The sequence below is a fragment of the Cygnus olor genome, chromosome 16 (assembly GCF_009769625.2).
Source record: "Cygnus olor isolate bCygOlo1 chromosome 16, bCygOlo1.pri.v2, whole genome shotgun sequence".
NCBI classification, from domain to species: Eukaryota; Metazoa; Chordata; class Aves; order Anseriformes; family Anatidae; genus Cygnus; species Cygnus olor.
The window spans coordinates 9868270-9895719 of record NC_049184.1 but is presented as its reverse complement, the minus strand read 5'-3'; the positions used below and the strand labels follow the sequence as shown (position 1 = coordinate 9895719).

At 42.4% G+C, this 27450-nt stretch overlaps 1 protein-coding gene across 4 annotated transcripts; it reads right to left on the bottom strand.

The window, feature by feature from the left end:
- Positions 1-164: 164 nt before the first annotated feature.
- On the bottom strand, positions 165-27408 carry CASS4 (Cas scaffold protein family member 4). Of its 4 annotated transcripts, none has more exons than XM_040576248.1 (7): positions 23495-27408; positions 10761-11189; positions 7634-7738; positions 6471-6617; positions 3329-4657; positions 2488-2547; positions 165-1751 (listed from the first exon to the last, which is right to left on the bottom strand). In XM_040576248.1, the coding sequence occupies exons 1-7, from the start codon at positions 23537-23539 to the stop codon at positions 1338-1340; spliced, it is 2529 nt and encodes an 842-aa protein (XP_040432182.1). In that variant the 5' UTR covers positions 23540-27408; the 3' UTR covers positions 165-1337. The 4 variants fall into 4 exon arrangements, with proteins under 4 accessions (XP_040432182.1, XP_040432183.1, XP_040432184.1 ...); XM_040576249.1 differs by lacking the exon at positions 23495-27408 and adding an exon at positions 19978-20260; XM_040576250.1 differs by lacking the exon at positions 23495-27408 and adding an exon at positions 19984-20260.
- Between the last annotated feature and the right edge of the window lie 42 nt (positions 27409-27450).

The following is a 27450-nucleotide window of genomic DNA, read 5'->3' as shown; positions in this document are numbered from 1 at the left end:
TTTCTTCTTTTTTTATTTATTTAATTAATTACTTAATTAGTGAGCAAATTCAGCCAGAACGCCTGCTCCGGGGGATTTACGGCCAGAGCAGGAGTTCCCAAACCAGCGGCTCCCCCCCCCTTCCCCCCCCCCGGTGCTGAGGCGACGCTTCCCGCGCCGCTGAGGGGGGCAGAGCCCCGCAAAATGGCGGCGCTGTGGGGGAGAGGTGTAGGCATAGAGGTGGTACCGTGAGGGGCTGGCTGTGCCCCACGGACACGCGTGGCAGCAGGAATCAGCTGCAAACACCGAGGGCTTGTGCACGTGTCAGGGCAAACGTGCAGATAGACCCGAAAGGCCCGGCTTTCACATTTCAGATAGGACTTTACAATAAATTAATCAGGAAAAATAAAAGAGAGACAGGCACAGAAACAGTCCGCAGGGGTAGTTACAGGGCCTACATCACCGCACGGCCCTGAGGTGGTGCACACAAATTCAGTGCCCAAGTGTGAGGTGCGCTTCCACAGCACAACTCAAATAACATTGCCAGCATGCTGGAGGTGCTTGTCCAAACCCTCGGTATTTACTGACTGAAACCAGCTTGCTCCATATTTACTGACTGAAACCAACTTGTTCCGAGGCAGAGCACCAGGAACAGCTCCTCGTGGCTGTACACGGCAAGGCAGAACCCCCAGTTTTCTGTCAGTGCTCAGATAACGAGCTGGAACATGTTCTGATTAATATCTATGCCATGCAGATTTCATCATGTAATACACATTTGTACATTAAACAGCTGCAAAGCTAATTCTTCAGATACTTTTTTCCACCCCTAATTACAAGATTTGAGTCAAGTGCTCTAGAAACGATGATGGGTACACATAGCAATATCACAACTTACACAACAGCATGTTTAAATTTAAAGACAGACTTTACATACCCAAATAGAAAAACAAACAAAAAAAAAAGTAGGAAAATATATTTATCTGTATACAAATAAAAATAAAAAATAAAAATCAGATAATAAAATTTGCTCGAATACACAGCAAACGTTTCTGCCCCAACAGTAAGATGATAACACTTCTAGACAGTGTCTGAACAGCGGAGGAGAAAGTACAGATTTAATACTACAAATCCTCTCTGTCTCTGCCACTGTGTGGGTCTTCACCTGCTAAATGAGCATCAGTACCCGAGAGAGAATGACCTGGCAGGAATACTTGGGGAAGACAAAGTCGGCAGCACAGAGCTTCTTGCGCCCCCCTTGGTTCCTACACAAAGGGAGCAAAGAGAACTCTAATAATGAAGAGATTCAAGTTTTCACCACTGTTCTTAAAAAAAAAAAAAAAAAAAAAAAAAAGCATCTTTCATTCCATCATTGCTCTAAACTGCTGCGTATATTTATACAGCTCATCATTTTGATTCTGAAGTTCCCTCATTGCATCTGCATTTGGATATTGTATTGCAGCATTTTTGGTGGCAAGAGCCAGGTTCTTCAAGAGGCTGCAAAACCGGCTGCTGCTGTGGAGAATGTCATTCCGAGCATCTCTTTCTTGAGTTTCCTGGCAGAGAGAATCCACTATCTTCTGTCCCACCATGATGATCAATTTGCTGTGGGATATAAAGACTTCAGGTGGCTGGTTATTGCTCAGACTATTATTAAATACAGCAATTGCCTTGTGAAGCGCACCAAAACACAGCCTACAGTGTTCTGGAAGAGCTATTTTCTTTGCAGGCTCTTGCTTGCTTTGAATTACATTCTGTTTTGAAGACAGCAAAACCTAGAAAAGGGATTAAAAAAAACCACACAGTAAATAGAGTCAGTTTGGTGTCACACTGGTTGTTTCTTTATTTGTTCTACCCTGTATTCTTTGCATGTTTCTTCACTTACAAGGAGTTCTTTTAGTTAACGGGCTCCAAATTGCCCCAGCCTCAGCCCAGAATTTTTTTGGAATAATTTTTCTTCCTACAAAGTACTGTGCTTCATAACGCTGCTTTCTCCCAATTACCTTTTCCCTAAACAGATTTCACTGAACGCAATTTTAGTAATGGATAGATAGCACACAAAGTACTGTAGTTAAACATCAATCCTTTATAGAGTCTGGAGTCAAGCTCTCGGGCAAAACACAGACTTGATTTTTAAAGGTACTGTCTTCATGAGGGTTATGAATGATTAAAACCGTACTATAATGGGAATCGATCTTTATACCAGTGCATTACAAGATATTTTGAAATATAACCTTTCACAGCCTTATCCCAAATGATGTGCACAGGCAAACAGATAAAGAACAGTATGACTTTAACTTAGAGTAGTTCATTACATTTGAGGAAAATGTTTTGCATAGTTTTTCAGCACTTATTTGAAGAACTAGTTATGGGAAAATGAACTATGAGAAAACAAATAGATCTTTATGTATAGATATGTGCTTCCAAACACAAATTATTTTGAATTTTAGCAAGCACAGAAACAAGGAAATACAAGTCCTTGTATGTAATAGTTTTCAAAGTCAGAAATACCTTTGGTTTTGAATCTGTACTCTTCTTTGACACTTCTTTACCTGAAATGATTTTCTGTGCCTGTTAAAAATCAAAGTGAAAGCAAAATTGAAATGGTTTGCATAAAATATGTGAGTATAAATATGTTTTTCCACTTACTTCAGGAGAAGTAACATGAAATCTGTTTGCTTCATGTTATGGACTACAGTGATAAACATATTGGAAGCAAAAGCAGTTTTTTTCTACTAAAATATTAGTGTCAGGATCCTGCAAGGTCTAAGACTGAAATCAGCTTCAACAAAACAAAACATTTCCTATATTCTAAGGACAAGTCAACATTTCTTTGTAAAACCAATAAAGAGGAAGATTCTTAGCAGACATTTCAGTAATTATAAGAAAAATAATTCTAACATGTCCAAAATTATTCTAAGAAGCTTGATAATTCAGAGTTTAATTTGTTGTCAAAATTTTCTACAAAAGCCTAATACATTTCAAGTTAGAAAGTCAGCGTTTCTCATATGATGATTTCAGAGCCAACAAATGAAATATACAGGCAAGAAAACAACCACTAGTCTACAGAGAAAAAAAAAATTGCTAACTCCTAGCTAATTTTTTTTTTTTAATTAATTTGAGAGACTTTTAAATGGACAAGCTAAAAATCTTCTCTCACTGTTGTCTTGCTATGTGGGCAAATTCTCTAATGCCAGTTCTCTTTATTACTTAAAATTATTGGTCATTGCACCTGTGCCATCAAAAAGTAGTTGTGCAAACTGAAGTTTGCACCGATGCAAAGAGAAAATAGTGCTAATAACTTAATGTCTGCAAAGAATCAAGAATATATGTAAAATCCTACCATACTAACCTGTAGTTGAACATATTCACAGTCCTCAATAGCATTTTCTTTTGTTTTCTCTTGGGAGACTTGACTATGGTTCGGCTTGTCATGAGTATTTCTTTGAAGCGATTCTATTTCTATTCTTCTTGGCACTGGGATTTGTTTTGCCATTTTATATTCTGGGCTGACGTTTGATTGCTTCATTTCTTGCTCCTTCTCACTCTTTCTGAAGAGAAGTTTTCCATTGGCAATGATGATGGATACAAATCTCTTGATATCATCTGGAATTGTGCGAGCTACCATAACAAAGCGATCAAGATCATCTGGGTTGTTCTGAGGTTTCCTGAGGACCAAAGCCTCCAGTGACCAGTTGCAGTTGTTTAGAGCTTCTCTTGTTTCTGTTAAGATTTTGAATGAGTTGAAAAGAATTTCCAGCTGTTTTTTAATTCTGGTCTGAAGGTTATTATCAGTGATGTAGGACGCATTTACCTTTATGGCTCGAGCAAAGGCCAAAAATTCTCCAAGTGATACTTTTATGTGATCAACTGCCCTATGAATTTCTTCAATGTGTTTCTCCAGGTGCTCCTGTAATCTCCACTTACTACTCACAAAAATCATTAAGCTAGCAACTGAGCTGGATACACCATGCTGCAGTCTCGTCAGTGTCTCTATGGCTACATCAAGATCCAGCTTAATTTCTTTGACAGGCTCTTCTGATGACGACATAAACTCAGCAGAAGGGTTTGAGAATGTAGAGACAGTGCTGCTTCTGCTGTCCGCACTAGAAGCAGATAACCTGTCGTGTTCTAATTTGGTGTCTCTTGAGATCTGGACTGGAACACGGTATGCCTGGTTTCCAGAACTGCTGTTGGGTTTTTCCCTCTCTTTCTTGGACTGCAAAGTGTTGGGCAAACCTTTAGGAATATCATAAACGTTCTCTCCAGAAGTCTGGTTCTCAGCCTTCGGATCCAGGTGACTTGAGGGTGCCTCACAGCTACCATTTTGTGGCAAAAGGAGCATGTCCCTTGGGGGTGGAATATCATAAAGAGGGACATCTGGAAACACTACTTTCCGCTGTGTTGGTGGAATATCGTATAACTGTGGATTCACAACTTTGGCTTCAGTGCTTGTTGTTAGTGCCTTGTACCTGGCTGGGGGTATATCATATAGCGCCTGGTTCTCCAAGGAAGGGCCAGAAGGGCTCTGTTCTAATCCCATTTTTTCAGGTGATACTGGAATATCATAAATCCATTCTGACTTTCGAGGGTTTGGCAACGTATTGTAGTGGCCCCAGCTCTTTTTCTGAGATCCCTTCCCTGAAGCATTGGTTTCTCTTTTGGGAGGGACATCATACAACTGCAACAGAGCACACAGGATTTATAAGCAGTGTTTAAAAAAAAAATAAACAAAACTGAATTCTCGGAGTGTGCAAATGTATGTGACGCCAGTAACGTCAATGGAATCATACCATGAAAAGTCTAACCCATAGTTTTTATTTCCTTTCTAAGATGCACAGGCTGCACATATGAAGGTTAAAATATTTCAAGCACTAATGATTAAGTCATACAGCAGCATCCCCAACCAGTGAAATCTGTGGGATCTATCTTAGCATGGGACACTTTCATTTCATAATTTTATGAAATGACTATAAGAAAAGCTAAATATTAGCTTATTAGTAGGAAACATTAGACACTCAGTTTTACAGAGTGAAGCAGGTAAGATTTTATTAACCTCTGTATAAGAAAACACTTGATTTTTCAGTATCCCCACCCACATTCGTATGCATATGTTGACAAATAGAAGCCACCAATAGGCAGAACTAACCATTGTCGAATAGCTTCAGTAAGTTTAAATTTTTTACTTGATGGGTTTTCCTAAGATGTCTACAGATCTTACGCAATGCCTTAAAAAGATGTGTGCACAGCTGAAATCTATGAAATTGAAAATGCACACATAAGGACACTTCCTGTGTAAGAAGATCCAGACTAATACTAAGAGACCCTTTGGAACAGATTATATGCAAATGCCTTACAAGCACAAAGCACAAGTAGGAAGGAGTGGAGGAGCTAGAGGTGTGTGTCACAACAAGAAACAACTGAAGGTACCACTGCATAATAAAAATTTTAGAAAGAACTGGCCAGGTCCTCTGCAGAAAATGTGCATGAGAAAGGGAGCGCAGACAAGGGTGTTTTAGACCAAAGCCAGCATTTTCTAAGTTTCCCCATGAATGAAGAATTCAAAGAAAAAATTGATTTTGGAAGCAATGATAAACTGTGTCTCCAAAAGGAAATCTGCTCCAGGCTGTTGCAGCTGGTTGGCACAGTTGTTAATAGCCATGAAGATGCCAGCAATGCCAGCCTCAACGAGCACTTACTCATATGCCAAGGTCCCCATTTTATTTTCACTGGGGAAACCACACTCTCTTCAAGTCTGGCTTCTCCAGCTGTGGTGCAGCCATGAACCTATGGCACTTCTCTTTAAGCCCACAAAATGATGCAGCCTCCAGTTTCCTGTGCTGGGCTGGTCTGCCCTGGAACCCTTCCCCAACCCTAGGAGTGCCCACGCACATGTGCTAGGGAACCTGTCAAAATTGGCTTGGATCCTAAAACTGTTCAGGAAAACTGAAATATTTGGCATTCAGCTAATAAAGAGTTTCCATTGAGGCATTTCCTCTGTTGTGAAGTTTCAGATCAGCCCTTTCTTCAAGAAGGGTGCTCCTCAAACAGTGAGGAGGAGCTACCCCTCAGTACTGCCCCCAAAACCAAGCGTGCTGCTCTCCCAGATGGAATGACAGGAGTGCCGCATGCAGGGGGAGGACTTTGTTTCTGTCTGCTTGAATACAAACAATCTGACATTCACTAATGCACAGTGTTGAATTTGCTTTTCACACTGTCATAAAAAGAAGATAAGGCAAGAGATTTTGCTGCCTGCAGTCCAATATGCAAATACATTTGCATTGGTAGTCCTCATCCTGGTAGGTATCCTGACTATCCAGGACTCAGGCAGTATTTGTCCCCTTAATATAAAGGACAAAGTACTGCACTGAAGACATGGTCTTATCCCTGTTATCCTCACCTACAAACACGCTTGGGGGGAGGTTTAGCACACATGCCCAACACCACAGTAGTAACAGAAGACTGTTCTCTCATGCCCAGCGAGTCTTACTTACACTGCCCACGGGTGAGTCTTTGTGGCTAACAGCTCCTGTCTTTTCTGGGCCGGATGGGATGTTGTAAAGCTGCTGCTCTTCTTGGAAGCACTCGGTGGATCTGAGCAGCACAGAGCCCTTTCGTGCTGTGGGCGGAGTGGCAGCGCTCTGGCCAAAGGGAAAAACAAACAGGTTGGCTTCAATCCTTCCTAGAGCCCACTGAAGACTCCGCTGGTATCCAAAGGCTTTCAGATCATACAGCTTGGATCAGGGCTTGATCTGCTGGAGAGCTGCTGAAGTGCTTTTCTGCAGAGCTGGATAGGACGGGGATGGGCACTAGGTGGTGCAAGGCAGCTGTCACCTGCAGCCTGGTGCTGGGGCTGAGCAGGGATCACCACATTGATACAAAGCGGGTAGAACAAAGGCATTTGTTGATGACTTGGTAATAAGTGAATTCGGGTGGGCTGAACCCTGCTCTGCCAGCTGGTACCAGGGAGGATAAGGTGCCTGTGACTTGCTGTGATCCTGCACACCCCCCTTTGCATGGTGGGCAGTGAGATGGGGCTGGGATGCACTGCAGAGACGCAGAGGGAATGGTGACATTTTCTCTCCACAGAGACAGGTTATCAAGAGGAAGATCACGAACCACGACACTCCAGTGGAAGACCTGATCAGCATATTGTCTTTCCTCTGAATGAGCTGGGGTTACATGATCTAATCCCTTGTATTTTGTTGCCCAGATGGTGGGTGGTGTGGGTGACTTTTAGGCTTTTTGTACACACACTAGAGACATTTTGCAAACATCCTGAAATCTTCCTAGGCAAGAGACACAAAGAGACAAAATCCCTTTCCTGATGGATAAACCAAAGCAGAGAGGTTGGCCACTCTGATACTGGGAATTCACCTGTGGAAGAGTACCCCAGAGCTCAGTGATAGTAAAACTAAAAGTGTTTGTTAGAAACATAACCATATTTAAGACACATTTATCTAAAGTGTCTAACAAATTCAAAAGAGAACTGCTTTATGCTTTCAACTTCCCTAAAAGTATATGGTTTTCTGCCAAGTTTTTGCAAAAAGCAAACAGGGAAATTCTAGAATTGAACCTTAAACCTTCAGATATGTTTCCGAGGGGAGGGAGGCGGGACGAGGTCCCAGCTGCATGGGGGGACCACAACAGGACTTACCCGTGTGAGCAGGGACTCGCGGCGCTGCGTGGACGGAACATCATACACCTCGCTTCTGATGTTCGGGACTGAAGCCCGGGATGCTCTTGGGAGAGTAAAGAGGTGCTTAGAGGGGAAGAAAAATATAATAGTGAGGGAACTGCAGTCAGCAGTAGTCTCAGGACATCTTTGAAAACTCAACTAGCTGAATAGGCCACTTATAGGGAGCTCTTAAGTGATTAAAAACCTTTCAGCTTTTCACTGATGGGGATAGAGAGGAGCTAACCTTACAAGCAAGCCTCATACTTTTTTCCTTTGCCATCATTTCTGCTTTATTTCAGATAAGAACAGGCACATACAATTCAAAGAATCTGCGTTATTAGCCAAGGAAGGGGAAGGATTTGGAGAAAAATCAAGCTTCTGCTATCACTTAAATCTTACTGCCCAAAAGCAGAACCACTAAAAAAAGAAAGCAAGGGAATTTCTACTTCTTCAGTCTCAGAGAGCCGTTAGGTCAGGCCGTATTTAGTAGGAGTAATGGCAGCAAAAAGATACAGGCTGAGATGCATTATTCTGTAATTACAAGGGATTTACTCACTTGGAAGGAGTAAACATTTACCTTGATGTCCTGTCCAGCTCCGTAAACAGAAGTCTGATACGGGAATTACATTATTGAGGGCAGTTACAAACTAATTCCCCTATTTGCTTAAAACATTGTTTTAAGAGCTATGACCAGATCTGTGGGACAATTAGTTAAGATGCCAAAATACGAGCGTTGGGAAAGGTCTTTTCATCAGCTTCAGAAACAGAGTTTTGTTCATTCAGCATGGTTTAGCCTGGGTCTCCATGGCTGGTTTACAGAGAGAGTATTGCAAACTACTGACCCACAGAAACGCTGCTGGAGATGAAGCATTAAAATAAATTATATAATATTGGAATTAGTGTTCTCCATCGTATGATAGTCGGAGCAACTAAATCTAGGGGAAACGTGGTAGGGGAACAAGACTCCAGGTTCACAACTGCTTGCTTTGTCTTTGTGAAAGCTCTTTGCTCCCATCTAAAGAAAAGAGAGTGAACACGAATCCCCTCAGTGCTCTACAACATGAGCCATCTTGCTTGCAAAACAGCACTAACTGGCATTTTCAGATGGACAAGTCTTATTCAGTATACAGCAGAGGAAACTGAGGATCACATCTTAGTATAAAATGATTTGTTCCCTTTAACTGATAGCACGTTTGGTCACAATAATGGAAGAAGATGCCCTGAGCTCTGGGCAACAAATAAAGTCACAATATTTTTATATAGGGTGAAAGCATACAGGCTTTGAGAGATTTTGTTTTGTTTTATTGCTTTCAATCATCTCAAAAGACTTACAGTGGCTTTACCCAGCTGCTCAGGGAACAGCTGAGTATGCCAGGAGCTTTGCCAGTTGTCCTGTAGGATCTACCCGGGGCAGTCCAGAATGCTGCAGTGCATCTGTGTGCAGCTTGTGACCACCAAGGTACAGTTGTTGTAACAACAGCTGTGATGCTGTGCAGGAGGCAGCTCAGGCAAAGCTGAACTTCTAGATAATAAAAGCAGGTTAGGGCTTTTCTTTTCCCTTTCCTCTTACCCTGGTAGGGTAAACAAGGCACGTCCATGAAGTTACTGATAAAGGTAAAGCCAGTGATCTCTAATATTGGGCCATTCATTTGAACAGAGAGAAAGATGACAATTTCAGGGCCTGATTTGCTAGCACAATGTGGAAAATCTGGATTGATCTCACTTCAGTTTGCAAATGTCTTGCCTTCTTTAGGGTTAGGAATGCAGAGAAATCAGACCACAGCAACCGCACAAGGGTCTTTTGGAGCTATTTCCCTGTTTGAGCTTGCCTTTATGGTAGGTGCGCATGAGGTCTGGGTGTGCAGCTCAAGTGCTGGAAATGTAGGTTTCAGTCACTAGAGATGCTCTGAATTTGTCTGTTTTCCAGCATCCATTTGCTGCACAGAAGAAACCAGCACCTCAGGTCCTGTAGCTTGCCTCCATCACAACAGGAGGAAAGCTGGCCAGCTGAGTCCCATAGATTAGATGCTCATTAAAACAGCCTGAAAGGCTATGCAGTTCAGGGCCAAACGTCTTTCCTCTGCCAATTAACATTTCTAATGTGGTTTTCACACACAGAATAAAGAGCTACCCCGGGCTGAAGAGCTCATGGGACTGAACAAAAGCTTGCACTTGAACTCCCTCCACACCTGCTCTATTTATCTTTTATTATAGAAGATTCCACATTAATTTTATGCTGAAGAAAGCTCAAGTTTTTGATGTTAAGACACTTGATGTGAAATTTAACGAAATTTCATTTTCCACTTCCATGTTTCATCTGAATGCCAAATGAAAGGAACAGGGAGAAAAAAAAAGCCAGCCCAGCAGCTGTAATGAAATCCTGGAAAACTGGGTTTGCAGTTCCCCATAACTGGGGGGACTGGTGACTGCTCTCATCCCACCTACCCTGGTCACTGTCTCAGCAGCAGTAAAAACAGGCTGGGAGAGAAACTGGTTCAGGCCCCATTCACTGTTGAACAACCCCGTGTTCTCCAGCATGTCTAAAGTAGGTGCTTCTGCTTTGTGCAAGGGTAATGACAACCTCGAACAGCCGAAGAGAGAGACAGCAGCACTCTGAGAAACTACATCAAAGCCAGCAGTCTCAAAGGACAAAATTTGTTTATTACGAATCATCTTCCTGTGCAGATGATTGCAAAGACCCCTTCACATGCCAGAGGACGCTGGATAGATGCATGCTGTATACAGCCAGGGGAGAAAGCTCTGGGTCTTGTTTAACTTTGGGACGGGTTTGTAAATCATTTCTAGATTCCCCCAAACAAACAGTATATTCTGTACTTCCTGCTGTACTTTACAGCTGCCTTAAACTGTCAAAAAGAGTGAGACACTACAGAATACGGAGACTCATATACTGCCCAGATCAGCCTTTCTCCCATAATGCTATAAATTGTGAGAGTTTATGGGAATTTCCTAAACACCATTTATTTGAATGACTTCGCTGCAAATTCCCCTGCATTTTTCAGGCAAATAGCCATTATTATTTCTCTTCTCCTAGGATTACTTTAATAACAACAACATTTATTACTTTACTAGCCGCTGATACTCTTACCTGACGCGTTGAGCTTTGGGTCCGTTCATTGAGCAGCTGTGCAGCCAAGGCCGGTACCTGGTATATCCCTTGGGCAGGCAGAGTGCAGGCCCTAGCTGGTGGTTTCACCCACCCCTCCATCTTCTCGTATGTAGAGGATGCCACAGGAGGCTTGGGGACTGAGGGGACCTGGTAGATGTTCTGTTGGCCTGCTGGTGGCTCTGGGACATCGCCGTGGGTGGAAGGAGGCAGCGGGAGGGCCTGAGCGCCGGGCAGGAGCTGGAGGCGGTTGGCAGGAGCCAGGCCCTGCCTGCCATGAAGGGAGCATTTCCACCAGCCCTCACTGCCGATGACATTTTGGTCAAGAACCGTCAGGATGTCTCCTTTGCGGAAGGCCAGCTCATCCGAGCACTCCGCTTTGTTGTCGTAAAGCGCCTTTGCCAAGGTGTTCTGGAGAGAGAAAGCCATGGCGTTGTGCTGTTATGTTACGCTGACAGAAATGTTGTGCTAGTTTCCAGTTTGGTGTTCATCTCCACTTTAATTTCAATTTAGCATAAAACCCGGTGGGCTGGAATTAAAGAACGTTTCTCAGCATTGGTTTCAGAGTGTTAAATGTTTTCTAGCATCTGTCTACTATGTTGTGCAGCAATGGCATAATGCTGCTGTGTTTCTTCATCACTGTTCCTACCGAGGCTCTTGAAAGCAGAGCTAACATTTATTGCTTGGATTTTATGAACACCATGCTATGAAAAATAGGTGGTTTCCCCCCACTGGCATTCTGTGGATTCTTTGTCAGAAGTCAGAGGAAATGCATCACCCCACTAAAAATAAAACTCACCCTCCCTGACCGCTACCTCATTTATCTGAGGCCTTCAGATGCACATGAAAAAGGTTAACTGTTTCTTACCTGAAAAAAGAAGCAAACACACACTACTTATTTTCACCTCAAATTTTTTTTTCTTTTCAAAGCCTTATGAAGACAGACCTCTCACTAACATCAACACTGAGGAGTTTAATATGTGTCCATTGGTAATGCCAGTGGCAGGAATGCTGCCAAAGACACAACCTCCAGCTGGGCCCATGTCATCCCCAAGCTGTGGAGCTGGATCCTACTGCTTCAGAGAATCCCAGGCTAACAATTTATGTGACACTTTAGCTCAGGGAGAAAAATCCAACTTTGTGCATGGTGACACCAAATGAATTGCTATCTCTGATAGCTGGTAAGTCTTCAAGGCAAGGCAGTGCATCCGTGAGCTTATCTTCAGGCACAAACACCTGAAACAGCACCCATGCTCCTCTCCATGACACAGACATCACCATACGCTGAAGACCGAAGCATTCGGTATCTTTCAGCATCTTCAGACAGCCATCTTACTGTTTATTTATTAAATATACAGGAAACCAAGGAAGAATAGAATAAGCAGCTTGCCTAAGATCACGGAAAATCTGTGAGATAGCAAATACTCATATTTTCTAGGCTTCTTCACCACAGGACTGCCATACCTGTCTCACCTGAAGCCTATATATGTGATGATTGTGTTTTATTTTTAGAATATTTATATTGGGTATGTTTACTCATTACAAGACAGGGGAGTGAAAGCAGTTGCAACAGGTAGCTTTATTAACCAGGTGCATTTGTGCAAAGGGTAGAAAGAACTGTGATGTAGTGTTTTTTAATACAACATACCATTTGTTTTCAGCTTTAAAATGTGACTGACTGCTTACCACTGGCTGTTCCAGCATTAATTTCTTATCAGAAAGTGCAAGTAATGTCCAAAAAGATAGTACCCAAATAGGAAACATGATGCCTTGTATTTTTATGCAGAGCATTTGCTGTAAAGAAACAGCTGGTTTGACGCAGCAGCAGAAAGCCCATTTGCCAGCTCAGCTGATGAAAGTAGCTTGTTGTTAGCAGCACACATTTCTTTATGAGAATGGCCACGAACAATGGCCTTTTTATGATACATGGACTGGTCCATCAGCAGCTGTCAGAGACAGACAACTGTCCCATTTTCCTTGTGGCATAGTCTGATTAGTTTTGCCATGAACATGGTAGCCCACTTTCTATTTCGGCAGTGCCAAATGCTCTGAATCACCCATGCTGAAGCCAGGCTTTCAGGAATCTCATCACAGAGTGCAGCCCAGGGTGGGCTTGGGCTTCACATGTTACAGGTGAGAGGAGAATAAAAACAAAACAAATGGAAAAACAAAACAAAACATTGGACCCCCCCCCACCACTTCCCCTACCTCATCCAACTTTTCCTACTGTTCATCAGCAACACTTCTAGACGTGGCTTGACATTTAGTCTCTTTTTGCTGGGCACTCTACAGATGCTGAAGGGCAGAGCCTCTTCTTAAGGTGCAAAGAAGATGTGTATAGGAACAGAGGAATTCCATCCCCTTTGTGCAGACAGGCAGCTGAAGTACAAAGAGCCTTATCCAAGCTCAGGCAGGACATTGGTGGCAGAGCCAGGGCATCTGAACTCAGGAACTGAGCTCCTCTCTAATGCATTATACAACAAAACCTTTCTTCCAAGTTCCATTGAAACAAATAAGAGGAAATTTGGATCACGGTATAGTTTTAGGAGTCCAAATGTCAACGTTTTCCCAACTAGTTCTTTCTTGTGGAAGTAGCATACCGAGCCCAATTCATTAATTAACCTGTGTATGAAGTTACTCAAGTCTAATTTCAAATTGTATTTCTTTTACAGTAAGTGTGCTGATTTTCACTAGGTCAGAATCTGGCCCGTACACATCAGTGAGAATTTGTGTGCATCTAGGCTGCAACCTAGGTTATAAGAGTGAGGAGGTACTCTTCCCATCAGTGATACTTCAACAACATTCAAACATGACTGCAACAAATATTAGCAAGAGCAATTATTCCAACTGTTCTCTTATCTCTCTTCCTAGACGTTGCCAAGTCTGCTTCTGTTGCCAAATGAATGAATCAAGAGAACAGCCAGGTCAGCATAAGCAACAGGGAAGTCTAAATTCCATTCAACAGCAAAGGTGTTCCACAGAAGCATCAAAAACTCAACTGACCAACACTTCATTCAGCAAAGTCAGATGAACATATTCAGGAACAACCCCAGTGAATGAGAAGTTACATTTTAAACTTACAACATGGAAATCAAGCCTTTTCAACACAGGATCTCTTTACTTGAAGCACACCGCCCACTCCTTTGATTTTGTCAATAGACACTGTGCAAACACCCGAGGTGAGACACCAGTTCGGAGCAGAACAGAGCAGTTCAAATTTTGAAAGGTAGCCCCTGATTTGTAGAGATCAAATTAGAGAGTATGGGCTCACATCAGTTGGCAACACGAATGCCCAGGAGTCTTTGAAATCTTCTCAATTGCAAGCCAACCAGGAGGTTGGAAGAAAAAAAAATAAGTAGAAGGAAACTTTGGAAATATCTGACCGAGCTAGAACGACAAGCCGGTTCTCTTAGATCATCTTGTATCCCATCTATAAGGCTGGAACCTGGGAAAATTAAGACTTTGAATAGAGAAGCAATGGGGACAAGCTCCAAGCTCCAGACTATAGAACATGAATGATTTGGGTGACTGTCAGACTTCTGCTGGCCAGCTGAGTTGTCAGAGAGAGAAATGAAATGGAAAAGCTCTTTCACCTAAGGCAGTGCTAAATCAAATTTCACATTTCAGGACATAGGGTCAGTGTGACAGAGTTTGAGAGAAAGCCTTCTCCATTCATTCTCAGTTTCAGTGTAAGTGTATACACTGTATAATTCTATTTCAAGAAGGGCAGAGAAACTCAGGTATCTTAATGAAGATTTCTTCTCCTTTTGCCTTGGAACTAGTCTCTGAAGGAGTTTTATAAAAGATAGAAATGGGTAAGAATATTAGTAATTTGTAACCACCAAACTAAAGGAAGGTCCCAGGCAAAACTCTTTCAAAAGTAATCTTCTATTTGCATCTTCATCTCACACTGCAATAGCAAAAACAAGAAAACCAAACCACAAAACACACAACCACCTTCTTCCTTTAAGCAGACTCTTCTGCCTGCTCTCAGTGTCCACAACCTGGCAGAAAGCTGCAGCAGCACGTAGTAAATCCAATCCAAGCAGCATCACACCACACCACTGAAGTAACTTAATTTCTGCTGAATGCTCAGCGCCAAGAAACCAGAAGAAGGAACAACTTCACAATGTGAAAAACCAACAGGTCAAACAGGTCTGCCTTCATATCTTGCCCTTTGTTCCTCTACTTACAGGAGTAGTAAGTCCCCTTTATTGCTTCCTTTCTGAGCATTCTGGTTACTTACCAGCCTCTCAGGACCTGGTGGTATGGAAACTGTACAAGTTTTGCTAGCTTTTTGGAGTCCCAGCTATGGCTTCAATGTGTACGAGCCCAGGATGCTGAAACAACTGTTGAAGATCAGCCTAATACTGGCAAAATAAAATTCAAACTCCCGGAGATGCCTAACATCACAGGTGCTTATGTGCTTAGCTATTTTGTTGGATATGCATACAGGAGGAAAGCATTGAGCTAGCTCGCTTTTGTCGTGGAAAGTGCTATAGTTCTGGCAGCAGAGAGCACGCTAGGCATTAGCTGCTTTTCTGTGGAGTTTGAGGTAGTGCTGAACTCCACAGCGCTAGAGAAACCTACAGTGGCAGCTAAGCTGGGTCAGTTATTAATGCCAGACTGTTTATGCTCATGTTCCACTGAATTTAAATCCTCAGCAATGCTCCCACAGGAAAGGTACAGTCACACCGAGTAAACCAAAGCTCTGCAAGGCTGGGTAAGGAACTTCCCCTTGCCCGTCCGAGCCCCGTTCCCTTCCCAGCGCCCAGGCCCCAGCCAGCCCCACAGCTCAGCATCCTCCGGGCTCCATCTGCTCACATTATGACACAGAGGGAGTTACTGAGAAGCTGCTGGATGCCAGACCTCTTCCAAATGGCTCGTTTATTGAGACACTTATTATTGAGAAGTCATCCTAGCCAGTTTATTTTGTGATCGCAATAACAGTGGGAGCAATTCTGTGGATAAAAGTTAAGGTTATGTTTATAGCAGGTGAGCATCTGATCCAACAACACATCTAGCAAAGTATAACAAGCATATCCAGGGTTTTGTGGAATGAGGTCATTTGTAGTGCAGGCTCTGCCTTATCTAATGCGAGGTTATTTCTCAGAAATTGGGCCCTATCTGCACTTTCAGCTGCCTAGGACATATGTAAAGAATCACTGTGGCAGCCCCTTTCTGTCATGTAAGCAGAAACGTTTCTGACCTGCCATTAACTATAAACAAGCCTCGCATTCCCAGGATCACAGAGACCTTATGGGATGCTTAGCTAGGAGGAAGCTGTGCTTCAGGGCCAATGGGATCTGCATTTTTTCTTTATTACCAGAGGAGCGGACACTGGCTGTCTAACACTGTCACCCACAAAATGCCATCTCGGGCCAGCTGTGTGTAGTTCTTCGTTATTTTATGAAATCTCATTAATGTGTCCTTGCAATGACCAGCATGTAATAAGCTCTAAAGCTATGTAGATGATATCAAAGTGTTTTTCTTCTTTGGTGTTTGTTGCTTCTTCTCTGTCATCCCATAAGCAGCCCTAAAAAAAACACCCACAGACCTACTGTAAGATAAAGAACATCTTAAAAAACAGTGCATCACCACATGAGAAAGCACCTTGGCAGACAGTGCTGTTACTCTTCCCTCTCACTAAGCACGTTTTATCAAGATGACGACAGAGCACAGATCTAGAAAACAGAGCTTGCATCCTCTGCAACCTCTTTCTAAGTTGTTGCTCTCCCCCATACAGGATTCTGTGACCTTGTAACCACAACGTAAATTAGTCACATATATTGAGCCAACCATAGCGAGTAGCTTTGCTGCATAAGAGCTCTGGTGACATGGGCTCGACTAAACTAGGTGTGAAGAAAAGTTCTTGTGTACCTGGAAGTGCACCTACTTCTACTGAATTTTAGATCAATTCATCTAATACAAGATCGTGGTAGGAACTTGCCCTTTAGGTTGGATTTTTTGCATCTTTATAGTTTGTACGTCCTTATCCTGCTCCCACTACAGAACAACACTTGAGAGGCTTCAGAATGAAAACTGTTAACTCATGCTTGTTAATACAGGAAGGAAAAAAAAAAGAACAAGTAAAGCTAGTAATTGTACAAAATTGTACAACTCTATGGTAAACAATTCCTATAGCCTCAGAACTGGAGTACTCACATAGGCTGGCATCTGCGCTCTGTGTATAGGATGAATGTCTGTGCTAAGGCAAAAAAAAAAAGTCAACCCACAACGTGAGAACATTATAAAATATTTACTGTTACTAAGCAATCCTGACCGCTTTCTTATCCCAGTCTGTATCTTCAGCCTATAGCAATATGAAACAGAACACATGCAAACATTGCTAGACGAAATCCTTCACAACTATCAAACAATCATTTTAGCTGCTTACCTGCAAGTCTGCTAAAATAATTTCTGTACTCCCTTTCCCCTCAGTTCTCATTTGGAAACTCCAGTACTACTACATAATATTTCCTGTGACCCATAGGTACTCTAGTCCTGCTTGGTATTTTCATTTTCAATTAAAAAAGCAAATATTTTTCATCTATTTTCTTAAATTTGCCTCTTAAAAGACCTACTGAGATAATCTAAACAAGATAATTTTTATTGTGGAAGCTTCTCTTGTGGATGAACACAAACATTTTTCCAACTTCTGTAGCTTCATTTTACATTTCAAAAAGTCTATAAGTTCTTTTACTGCAGAAAGAAAAAAAAAAAGGACTTAAGTATTTGAGGAGAAGGAAAAGACCATTCAAGGCAGCGGGCTGTGTTTGCTATACAGCTATGTTCATGCCTCAGTGACACCCTCTGACATGTTTACAGAACCATTTCCAGTTAATCTCTTCACCTCTGGACAAAGCTGAAGAAATAAACATTCCCCTTGCCCTGCTAGCTGGGAACATGCTTCCCAACTAAGTCCCTTTCAAAGGGCAGGCCAATTTAGTCAATTTAAGTTTTACCCGAGTCAGTTAATTGCAGACAGAGCTCGCATGTTCAACATATGCGGGAGAAGCACTTGCATTAAGCGTTCACATCTCTCTCTACAGGCACGTGGCCTCCTTCTGGGTGCGGGGTTCGTACGGCCCTCTTGATGGGCAAGATAATCTGCGGCTTGCAGAAGGTGCTTCTGCCTTTGTTTGTTTATTTCAGAAAAAAAGACTGTTCTTGTTATGCAGAATATCAAATCTTTTTGTATGAGCAAGGAATGAATGAATATCAGGACTTGCTTTTATTGCCTATTCAATGGGTTACTTGATTTTTGGAGGGTGGAAACACATGCTGATCGTCAGGTTTTAAGTCCTGAGTGGTCAAATCAGTTTTTGATGAAATAAAGAACTGATTTTTAAGAACTTAGATGGAAACTTCTGCAGATTCACATTTAATCAGCCAAGCAGCGGTAGGAATTACAGGCCAGTTCTGTTAATTTCCCCCAACCACTCTTTCCTCCACAAGTGTTGCTAATCAAAGCCTAGCTGTACTAAGACCAACTGACACACGCCCACCCTTCTGCGTGCAATCAGGACTTCATTCCCACTCAGTGTTTTCACATGGGCTCTCATGCCCACATTAAAGGAAAAACAAACTGCTGTTTCCTGATATTTCAGAAATGAATACACATATTTCTGGATTTTGTTTCTTCCTACTACCCAAAGGCTTTTGCTCATATGCTCCAATTAATGTACTTTTTGCACTTTTCTAACCTTTTCGTATCTTAATTACATTTTACTACAAAATTTATTTCCAAACATGGACCTGAAGACATAGCAAGCACTTCTAAGCAAAGAGCAGCTTAACAGCAATTCCTTGGAGCAGGGTCCATGCTGTCCTCTGCCTGCCCAGGGAACGGGCAAGAAATTCCTAGGATAAGTTGTCTGGAACAAAAGAAAAGTTATTCATTTGCGGTGACTGCTGTATATTCTTCCTCCTGAGTGCACAAGGGCGATGGGATGCCACCCCTGCCCCCTGCCTGACTTGCAGCAGTTTCTGTGATTCTACTGATGCCATGAAGGCAGCAGAAGTGACAGAGGCTCCAGGAGGCTGCTCTCTCTGATTCATAATGAATCAGCAGCAACATTGCAACTCCCAAATGCTCTGGCTTCCTCCGTCTCCCTCACTGAAGTGATCTGCCCAAGAATTACAATTTTTTTTTTTCCTCCAAAACAACCCTTTTGAACAAAATTTAATTTCTCTGAAGTTTTAACTTTCCTCAATGAAAAGGAGTAGGTGGATTTCCACCAGCCCCGATGACTGGGGCACAGCACCACTCCCGTGCAGCAGCTGCACGTTGCCGCCGCGCTGTCATTAACTCAGGGCACATGGGGACTGCGTAGGTCCCTGCCCTGAGTCGCAGCTGCCAGAGATCAGCTGTAATGCCAGACTGAAAGATTCATTTAGCCTCACAGCCAAATAAATTTTGCTTAGCACAAAGCAAGCTAAAGCTGTCTGCACGTGCATGGCTCTGGAAGTCTGGGACAAAACACTTACATGTAACTGTAAACGGGATTTGGTCCATCCACTTACTCCCCCCTTCTCCCAGAACAAAGCACTATTTCCTAAAAATGAATAGAGTCACCACTCCTTTCCTCTTCTGAGCTTCAGTTCTCTTTGCAGAAGATCTGTAGGACGTAGTCAATCACTATCCTAGAGTGCACAGACTTTCCCATACTCACATGACATGCATTCAAATGACCTTACATTTCTTCATCGGGGTGACTCAAGCTGTTAAAATATTTTCTTTATTCATATCCTAGTAATTGGTAACAGATTGACATCAAGAATACAGCATCCTCTTTCTTGGGAGGTAGAACTGAAACTGTTGTTATTTATACACATTATTTCCAATCAGATGAGGAAGGCAAAGGGCATCCTCATAGCCAACCAGTGTCATTCACTATAACTTTTTATAGTAAGGCACATTACTGTCTAATATTCATGGTGCAAAAGCTCACCCTTCTGAGACATACTGTTCTTTAAAAAAAAAAAAAAAGATTTTTTTTTCCCCAGCTAAGTTCAGATTGTGTTTTAAAAAATAAGACCTTGTATTTTGTTAGTAACTCATTTACAAGATCAACAGCGTGCTTTGAGAAGCAGCCCAGGCAGATCCAGGTCTTATGCCAGACATGCCTTTGTTACAACTGAGACAAACAATGCAGTTAAATTCATTGCAACAAAAATAAAATAATCTAGTACTTACATTGACCTTCATTCTGTTGTCTCCTATTTCCCTGTTACTCCATCACCTAAAACGGGAGGATGTGATCTCTCCCAGCCCTTTCTCTCTCCGTCCAGCTTGGCAGAGCAGGCAGGAGTCCTCCAGGGGCTGGCTGGAAGCCTGGAAAGCAAACGCTCAGCCTCCCTCCACCTACCACTGCCTTTGCTAGGAGCTCAGGAGGAGAGCAGCTATTGGGAACGAAGGGAGTTAATTACGTAGCAAAATTATCTCCATGGTGCAATTGGCTTGCAGCTGCTGATGTTAATGATGGCCTGCTACAGGACACCCAGATGTCCCTCCTGCAGAGCCCCCCCGGGGAAATGCCTTTTCTGTTTTACAACTGCGTCTTAGCAGACAAACAGAGGTGGTGGGGATGAACCAGAAAGTGATTTTATGGAATTTTGCAGCATCATTTGTTACTGCTGTTATATTGTATTAAAAAATAAATAAATTATAAACCTTGAAATTTTCATGTTTCTCACAAACTGAACAGATCTTATTTGTAGTTATGGAAATCACTGCGAAATAATCACTTTCTTCAGAGGCATAAAACCTGAAGAGGAGAGCTAAACATTAACTGTGGGTGAAAGGTTTTGTTTCTTCGATTACTAGAAATTGTTTAATGTTGTTCAACAATAGTTGCTATTTAAAGTTTTTCATAGTTGCTATTTGCTCAGCAGGAGCTCCGTCCAGGTTATTCTTATGCAAATGAGCAGGTTTTACTGATTTGTGCTTGTTAATATCTTTCTTAACTTCAAAGCTTTTTACACTTTTACTAATTTTGCTTTTGTGTTCACTGCTTTTTCTCTGGCTACAGCGTTTTCCTTCCTCTTTCCACATCAGCTTTGAGATGAAATTAGATACTCACTCCCACACCCACAATCACTTAGCTCAGACGCAATGCATCTTAAACGCTAAATGTTGAATTGAAAATGCTTTCTGAACAAAATCCACACCTTTGGGCTAGGGCTTGTAGCAGATAAGCAGTTGTCCAAATGAGAGAGAATCGTCAGCACAACTCATTTGAATACTTTTGGGGTCCTTCTTTCCTCCTTTCCTTCTGGCAGCCAGCCTTTTTATTAGCCTGAACACCCCGCTTCATGCAGAAGATAAAGAACAGGCGCTCGTTTTCTACCCAGGAATTTCCAAGGTGCCACCAGCGTTTGAGGTGTTCCAGAAACACGAGTAACAGCACTGCCACAAAACTGCCTTCACATACAATTAAATGTTCTCTTGAGTTGATCCCAGGCAGGATCCCTGGCGTGCTGGGGCAGGGACACCCCAAGGGACTGTGGCTGCGGGTGACCCGCGCTGGGGCAGTCGGGGAGCAGAGGCAGGGACCACCGCACCCCAGCCCCAATCCCCTGCGCTGAGAGGGGCTGGGGGAATGAGTCTGCCCCGCACAAAACCAAGGCACGTTGAGATTGAGAAGGGGGAGAAGAGGTGTTTATGTAACTGCTTGCTTAATTGTCTATGGTTTTTGTCTTTCCCAATACCCAAATCTGTGATTAGAAGTGTGGCTAATTGGCAATAAATTAAATGATGCAAAAATTCCCTGTGTTGAAGCTGTTTTGCCCACGGCAGTCTTACCTCTAAGATTTGCCCCAGGAAAGATGGGCATTGAGTCTGCTTCTACCTGACTGCTTCCCTGAGAGTAGCCCAAAATGTAGTACCCCAGGCCCAGAAAAATGGAGACTTTACCATTCTGTCTTGTATTTCCTCTTGGCTGTTTAAATAACTCCCTGCTCAATGTATTAGCTGTGGTCTGAAGCATGTCTTTGCTCCAGGTTTGCGATGGAGTCCGGGTGGGTGGCAGCAGGCACCCTGGAGACTGAGGGCTGTGGGTATCCCTATTCCCCAGGTGCAGAGGAGCTCGCAGAAACAAGCATTCACTCACGCACTTGTTTGTGGAAAAGACAGGAATATATAAACTGAGCATTTTGGAAGGAGAGGAAAATGTCAGATCAACTTAACACGTGCTGAAGAAATGCTCCTGTTTTTCTTTTGGCAGCAGCACAGAAAATGTTGTCCAGCAATGAGAGAGCTATTTCCCAAGCACAGCCTGTCATGCTAACGTGCTTTAAATTGCACCAAGATGTGCAACATTTCCTGTGCAGACTGTCGCAGGTGCAACAAGGAAGAAATAACATCATTTCTCTGGGTGTGATCTTAGACTGAACTCATTTTCAGAAGTGGTTTTCCATGTGGAGATGGAAGAGTTGGGGCACAGCAGTAATGGCAAAGCATCACCTGTCATAGGAAAGCTACTGGTGGTACTTCAAGAAGTCCAGCTAGTAGGAAAAACAACATCCTTTGACTTTCAGTACTAAGCATAGCATTCAGATATTATAATGAACAGTACTGTATGATACTCCCTCCTAAATAGTTCATAAATTATACAGCAGAAAGAAATTTGTCTCTTTCTAGTTACTATTGCCCCTGAATTTGGCTGGGTATGGTGTGGCTGTTTCTAAGGTCCTCAGACTAGAACTGGGAACCAGCTTGCTACCATTACATTTATTTAGCCATCAGCAAGCCATTTAGAAAACCTGAAAATAGCATTCCCAGAAATAGACACGCTCTTTGTATAGATGTCCTGCATCAGGTTCTGATGATTTAACACAATTGTCCTCTTACCTTTACATGCCTCAATGGAAAATTCGGAGTGCAACGAATGGCTCATCGAGATAGTACTAACCCCCCCCGCACACCCAGTTTTGTATCAAATTTCCAGGCAGCAGTTTCTTTACAGTAAATATTGAGACCATGGTGAAAAGAATTACACTGCTTAGTAGACTCTCAGACTCACAGACAGTAGGATAATCAAAGCATTGAATTAGGAATTGAGACTTCAGCATTCTCTGACCCTTACAGCTGCAGCAGGCTGTTTTCTCTCTATATATAAAAATATATATTAGGTACAATTTGAATATATAAGTAAATGTGGAAAACCTCATCAACTAGTTTCAGTCTTTCAAAAGAATCAGAGATAATATTTTAAACCTTTTCCTGTTTTACATGTAATGTAGGGAAATTATCTAATCATGCAATTGTTCATCTGGAGTATCCCCTTAAGTCTCGAGCAACATAACAGCGTAAAAAATGTTATTACAGAACAGCAAGAAGACAGATGGAACCTTGTGGTTATATATTTATTATTTCACAAGTGAGCTTATTTACATGTATTTGCTGTTGGGAATCTTGCTTTATTTGGAGTCCTCCTCAAGAAGACATTTCTTCCAGTTAATGGCTTTGTCACAACAAAAAGCACGGAGGCATTAGGTACGTTAGCATCCTAAGGGCCCTCCCTCATCCCTCAGGATGAGAATAACAAACACGTCCAACGTCACATAGCATAATGTTGAATTCAAACGTCAAACCTTACTGTTGAATTCAAAATGTCAAACCTTACTCTAGAACATATATATTTTAATTCTGTGCTGTACTCAAATCAAAAACAATAACAACAACAACGACCAAAAAAAACCAACAGGCATACCTTTGCAGTTCTGTTGCTGCTTATGTTTTGATCCATAGTTGTCATTCACCACCAGCGTCACTTGGAGCAATACAGATAATTACTGCGGGGAGAAGAGCCCTCAGCTTTGCACAGTCACTGTGTGCCAGGAACTACATCTCAAGAAAAGACATCTGACAGCTCTACCCTTAAAAGCATTTAGGAATGTGTGCAAAAGATTCTCATGAAAGACAGTTTTGCCACAGCAGATAAGATGAAATAGAAAAGAAAACAAAGCAGAAAAACCCTATTAGCGTTCAGAACTGAGAGAAAAGTCTGTCTGCAAGTGGAATTTTCCTTGATCTCTCTGTCACCAACTTGTCGCAATTAACCGCAGTCAGAAGTCTCACCCTTCTTTTTTGCTACATGTTCCTGTATTTCCTCTTTTAGAAATGCAATGAATACAAGAGTACTACATACCACAAGAGGCTGCACAATGCTGGATGGAAATAAGACTGCCACAGTCATATCAATCCAGGATTTCTAAGCCAGCATTTTGCATGCTTTCCGAAGCTGTCTCATCATTTAAGGCACCATTTTTGATATATATGAAGGAGCTTGTGAAAATCTTATATATTTCCATACATACTTGGGTGTGAATTATATGTGGAAGACTTCTCCTAGCTGCACCAAGGCTTAAACATACACGGAAAGCAAATGTACAGGCTTCAGATCATCCTGATGCCCTGGTCAGCGAGCAGAGCAGTTTTGCTGCAGCATTTGAAGGGCCTGTTCCAGCCACATGGACAACTTCCTATCCCAAGGTGCAATTTTCTCAACTAATTCTCCTTTATTACACTTTGCTTTTTCCTGGGATTCAGTCTCACACGGCAGCCTCTGTGTCCAGGAAATGAGGGATATTTCCCCCAGATCACTCTGCCCTCTTAAGCAGAAAGTTTGAAATCTGTCTCAATGGGTAGCAAGCGAGCCAAATTCCAGCAGTGCCCCTTTAGGAACGAGCTTCCCTGGATCCCTGTGCCAGTTACTGACTGCCAAGTCAGGGTGCCAAGGAGTGCTGGCAGGCCAAGGTACAAACCCACGATTAAGATTTGTCTCCAGAGCTGCTTGGCTTTTGGCTAGGCACAGCTCGCTGGCCTAATGCATTAGCTGTGGCATTACCTCACCACGTTTTCATGATGAATTCTTCTGAGCCAGTTATACACCAGATGCATCCAACTGACTTTCAGGCAGGTGATGGAGACTTCCTTGAGAAGACAAATCCCGAGCATGACTGTGCCTCTGTGAGCAAAGGAGCACAGCGGGATGTAGCTACTGGGAGTACAGACCGCGAAACTGGGGGAGGGCAAGCAGCTGCTCTGGAATTTGTTGATTAGTAGAGGAACTGATATTCATTTCAAGCCACTCCTGTGTGAAGAGTAGGTAAATTGTGGTTGTATTTCCTTGCCTCATTTCAAACCAGTGCTCCAACAAAGCAAAGTGACAGGCAGGTTGAAGCTCTCCCTTCCTAAGGGCTTCCCAAGTGAAACAGGCTGTCATCAACGTACAGGCCAGCACTGCTTCTTGCCTCAGCTGGGCTGCTACAATTGCTGATTAGAGATTACCTTCTGTAATGCAAGGATTAAAGAGATCAAACCCTGAATGCATGGTAAGGCATACCTTTGCCAAAGGAGGATTGCCTAAACTGTGAGAATGAGAGAGGAAATTGGTGTTTGCTGGTCAACAAGAGTCTCGCCAGTGGAGTCTAAGTTGCCTTCCAATGGAAGATCCCTTTTTCTTGGAAGGGCGTCAGGTCACTGCTGCCTCTTTGGCATGTGCTTGAACCCATGGCAACTCACAATCTTGGGCAAGCATTTGGTTTTGCAAAAGCTTGTTTATACATTTGCTTCCTCTTTTTTTCCTGGAAGCAAAGCTGCCTTCAAGCTTTGAGGAGCAAAGAGCTTAAACCAGGGTAATTACAGAGTTTGTTAGCCGCAGACAGACTCTAGAAGGTCCTAAAAACAGCGTCTGAAAAACAACGGTACAGGGTTAGCTAATTACTGTACTTGAGCAGGCAGGTGTCTCTTCACTTTCTAAAGAATACTAAGGAGCACTTAGGAGTACCAGGAGAAGGCTTCCTACAGCCCCCAAATCCTTTCCCACCATATCTCATGGTATCTCCCACGGAATCCCACTGAGCTGTTTAAGGAAGAAATGTAGACAGTGGTAGAGGATGTTTTACCAAAACGGCCAAAAATAGATGTTTTCTCCCATATAAGAGGTTTACTAAGCTTGCTAGCTATTATCATGGACAAAACAGCAGCAGGGATGCTCTCTTTACCAGCTGTGTTAGTCCAAAAGCAGGAGACTCGCTTAACACTAGCCCCCAAGAAATCAAACATAGTTACAAGGCTGGGTTGTAACCTTCGTTAAGATAAACAGCTGTTCTGAAGCTGCTAGTAATATGCATGATTGACAGACACCATCAGATTTGTCTACTCTCGAGAGCAGTGGTGAGGTTCAGCAAAAACCGCTTGTATGATTGTATCACTTAAGAGTAGGTAAACCTTTAGAAACAGTCTTTGTCTTCCTAACGCTCATCCTGAAAACAACCCAAATATTGGAGCATATATTTTTTTTCCTCCCAGCTGCATTAACAGAAGCTTAGAGCACAAGGATAACAACAAACAGCAACTTTGAGAAGGTAATTTCACTGGATACAGCTCTGAACAAGTCTGCTTGTAGGCAAGCTTAATTTGCCTCGTCAGTTTTACTCAAATTTCAGTACACTAAAAACAATCCTCTCCTTGTATCAGAGAAGATATTCCAGTAGGCAGGAGAAGGTAGATCGGTTATCCTCCCTAACCTACATTCTCTGTACCCTCACTACCCTTGAACGTTTGATAGCAGTTCCTCAGGCTAAACGTGCTTAACCTTTCTTCCTTGCTCTTGGTTCAGCTGCTCATAGGCTCCCCAAACTCTAAGTAGTTTCAGGTCACCTGCCTTTTCATATAGTTATACCGTGCATTCATGACTCCAATTATCTGAAAACAAACAAACAAACATTTTTATTCAGGTAGAGGACATCCTATTTACTCTAAAGCCTGCAGATTTTTTTTTTCTTTGTATTTTGTCATTCTAGATCCACGTTGCTCTCTGAACCCCTTCAAAATCTCTTGTATTTTTCAAACCATCTACATAAGTAATGGAACAAGGTAACTAATTTGGCAAATAACTTACTATTCCTACTGTGAAAAACAAGGCCTCTTACTCTAATTACCTACAGAAATCAAGCTATTTAAAGCAAATCAATATGAACATCCTGCAGCCAAGTGCACCTCAATTTTCTCTCTGCAACAACCATTGAAATTCTTTTAAAAAAGTAGTGCTGAAAGACAAAAATCAAAAAAAGGGGCTTATTTCAGGATGTTTTTAACAGATTAAATCTCTAAATGGAATTAAGGAAGCTCAAAGTGAAAGCTAGCATGCTGCTAACTTATCAACTTCAGCAGTGGTTTAGTATCTAAAACACCAAAATAGCGTTTTAAAAATAAGAGAGTCCAAAGACCAGTAACATACGAGTTGCTTACAGACAGCTTCTTTAACAGAATAGGAACAAATGCTGCACTCCAATAAAGAATTATCACTAACAATTTAGCTGACTGGTTTTAATGTCGGAGGGCTGTTGCTGCTGAGATAGTATAGCACGCGCTTGCAACTGCGTCAAGACTTCCCTTTTCCTGCCCACCAAGCTCCAGTTCTCCTTGTTCCTCCAACAAAAAGCCACCAGAACCACCATCTTACGCCTCCCACGTTTCTAAAGTTTTAGAAACTCGAAGGGAGGCAGAGGAAGAGGATTGCTAAGCCTAGGAAATTTGTTTTGCGTAGCTGAAGCATTCAAGAACATTAAATTTCATTCTCTATTTTTTGAAAACGGAACACCCCATATTCTGTACTGAAGTCTATGATTATGCCTGATCCAAATGTAGTACAACAGATTA

Bases quoted from the DNA above. Each gene is read 5' to 3' on its own strand.
- CASS4 (XM_040576248.1), bottom strand. From the start codon at position 23,539: ATGACAACTATGGATCAAAACATAAGCAGCAACAGAACTGCAAAG. The intron at 6,618-7,633 runs GTAAGTCCTGTT...CCCTTTGGCCAG, and splicing joins GCGAGTCCCTGCTCACACGG to AGCGCTGCCACTCCGCCCAC. The intron at 4,658-6,470 runs GTAAGTAAGACT...GCTCTGTTGCAG, and splicing joins AAGACTCACCCGTGGGCAGT to TTGTATGATGTCCCTCCCAA.